Genomic DNA, 2,632 nt, shown 5'->3' on the forward strand with positions numbered 1-2,632 from the left:
ATCTGGATGGTACGTTTCTGTTTTGCTGACTGTGACTTGTGACCCTTGTCCCCTAAATTGGTCCCATGCTCGTTTCAGCCCTTGTTAGTCCCCGCCGACGCGACATACTCGGGTGCCTCTGTGTCTTCCCACTGCCCCACTTTTGTTAGTCTAACTGTGGGGTCCCTCTTGATTTACTGTCTGCCTTTGCGTCCCTTTCGGTCTGCTATGTGCCCTCCCTTTTGTACTGTTCCTCTTCTCGCGTTTGTGGGTGAGGGCTGGTGTTTGATTTTTGCGAACGGTGTTGGGTCTTAGCACTGTCTTGGGGGGGAGTTTCCGCGCCTAAGTCGCGATGTTTTTTTTAGGTTTAGGTTTTTCTCCAACCACGCCCGCAGGTCTCTTGCCCAGGCCCCCGCTGTGGGTCTCGTGCCCCCCGGTTCGCCATCAGTACAACCCAGGAGCACGCCCGTGCCGGTCCCACGTTCCGTCTCAGGTACGGCTCAGGAGCGCCCGCTGGCCCCCGTCCGTCCTAAGTACCACCCTCAGGCAGCCCGCCTGCCGGCCCCGGTCCCGTCTCAAGATCACCTCAGGAGCCGATCCCTAGAGTCCTCTCGGCCCGAGAATCCCGCTTTTCGGCGACCCTTGAGCCCTCGGCCCGGTGAGTTCCTACCCGTCCCGGCGCCTTGGGGCCGCCGCGGTTCCGCCTGCCTGGAACCTGCACTTGCGTCCGTAATCCACCGACTCGGCCGGGCCGTCTCCGTCAGCCGCCTAGGTGTGCCTGTCCGTAACCTCACCGCCTGGGAGCTGCTGCTGTCACACGTCGACCCCGGAGGTTGCCGTGTCCGTGTACTCCCGACCGTCCTCGCGCGGACGTCTCCTCGTCAGCCACCCTAGAGGTTGCCGTGTCTGGATCTAACCGGTCTAGGAGCCCTTCTCCAACAGCCACCCCGCGGAGGTGCCTGTCTTTGTATCCTAACGTCCTGGGCCGCCTCTCTCATCAGCCGCCCCGGAGGGCCGTGTCCCGTATCCCAACCGTCCTGGAGGCGCGTCTTGTCTGAAACTCTCACGCGAGAGATCTCCACGAACCACTCCCCTTGAGCTCTCCTCTGACTCCTACTGAACTCTCGCGCTGAGCTCTCCCTGAACCGCTCCCTGAGCTCCCCCTTTTGACTCTCCACCGAACTCTCCCTTGAGGTCTCCTCTGAACTCTCCCCGGACTCTCCACTGAGCCACCCCTGAGCTGCTCTCTCCCGAACCTCCTCTGCTGAGCTCTGCACATGAGCTCTCCACTGACTCTCCCTTGAGTTTTCCTTGTGACTCTCCCCTTGAGCTCTCTCGACCTCTCACTGAACTCTCCCTTGAGCTCTCCCTTGAACCACCCCTGAGCTCCCCTTTGACTCTCCACGACCCTCCCTTGAGCTCCACTCTTGAGTCTCTCCCCGAATCTCTTGACAGACTTTCCCCTGGAGCTCCCCGTGAGCTCAGGGGAAAGTTCTCTGTCAAAGAGTTCAGGGGAGAGTCTCAGAGTTGGAGCCTCAAGGGAAGAGTTCCGGTGGAGAGTAGAAAGGGGGAGCTCAGGGGTGAGTTCAAGAGGAGAGCTCAAAGGGAGAGTTCAGTGGAGAGTTTCAGAGGGAGAGCTCAAGGGAAGAGTTCAGAGGAGAACTCAAGGGAGAGTCTGTGGAGAGCCTAATGGAGAGCTCACAGAGAGTTCGCGGAAGGAGAGCTCCAGGAGGCAGGAGGTGCTCAGTGGAGAGTTTCCGGGGAGAGAGTTCCAGAGGAGACCTCAAGGGAGAGTTCGTGGAGAGTCAAGGGGAGCTCAGGGGCGAGTTCAAGGGAGAGCCAGGCGAGAGTTCAGTAGAAGAGTTCAGAGGAGAGCCTCAAGGAGAGTTCAGTGGAGGATCTCTCGGGAGAGTCAGACAAGACGGCCCCCAGGACGGTTTGGATACGGGACACGGAAACCTCCGGGCGGCGATGAGAAGAGGGCCACCCAGGACGGTTAAGGATTACAAGACACGGCAACCTCCGGGGTGGCTGATGAGAAGAGCCCTCAGGACGGGTTAGGAACATAGACACGGCAACCTCTAGGGTGGCTGGACCGAGAAGACGGCCGCCAGGACGGTCGGGATACAGGACACGGCAACCCCGGGTCGACTGTGGACAAAGCAGCTCCCGAGGACGGTTGAGGTACAGGACAGGGCAACCCCTAGGCGCGCTGACGAGAGAGAGACGCCCCCCAGGACGGTTGGATACCAGGACAAGGCAGGTCCACCAGAGCAGACGCGGACCGCGGCGCCCCCCACGGCGGCCGAGACGGGGTAGGGAACACGGGCCGGAGGGACTCAAGGGTCGCCGAAAGCGGGATCTCGGACCAGAGGATACATCGAGGATCGGCTCCTGAGGTGATACTTTGAGACGGAACGGGGGCCCGGCAGGCGGCTCCTAGGAGGGTACTTGAGACGGAACGGGCGGCCCAGCAGGCGGGCGTCCTGAGCCAGGGTACCTGAGACGACGGAACGGGGGACCGGCAGGCCGGTGCTCCTGAGGTTGTACTTGAGACGAAACGGGGCACGAAGACCAACAGCAGGCCTGGGCAGGAGACCTGGGGGTGGTTGGGAAAAAACCTAAAACCAAAAAAAAACATGCAGACCTTAGG

The 2,632-nt window shown here is 60.8% G+C and overlaps 1 protein-coding gene across 1 annotated transcript in view; it reads right to left on the minus strand.

Annotated features, from left to right (window-relative positions):
• Positions 1-2,318: 2,318 nt before the first annotated feature.
• The window catches only part of LOC104949908 (interleukin-1 receptor accessory protein-like 1-B), a 6,376-nt gene continuing 6,062 nt past the window's right edge, over positions 2,319-2,632 (minus strand). The window contains exon 4 of the mRNA XM_010776338.1: positions 2,319-2,578. Within this exon, the coding sequence (XP_010774640.1) occupies positions 2,319-2,578 (260 nt within the window). The remainder of the gene's footprint in view (positions 2,579-2,632) is intronic.

The sequence above is a fragment of the Notothenia coriiceps genome, unplaced genomic scaffold (assembly GCF_000735185.1).
Source record: "Notothenia coriiceps isolate Sejong01 unplaced genomic scaffold, NC01 NC01_scaffold00016872, whole genome shotgun sequence".
Lineage (NCBI taxonomy): Eukaryota > Metazoa > Chordata > Actinopteri > Perciformes > Nototheniidae > Notothenia > Notothenia coriiceps.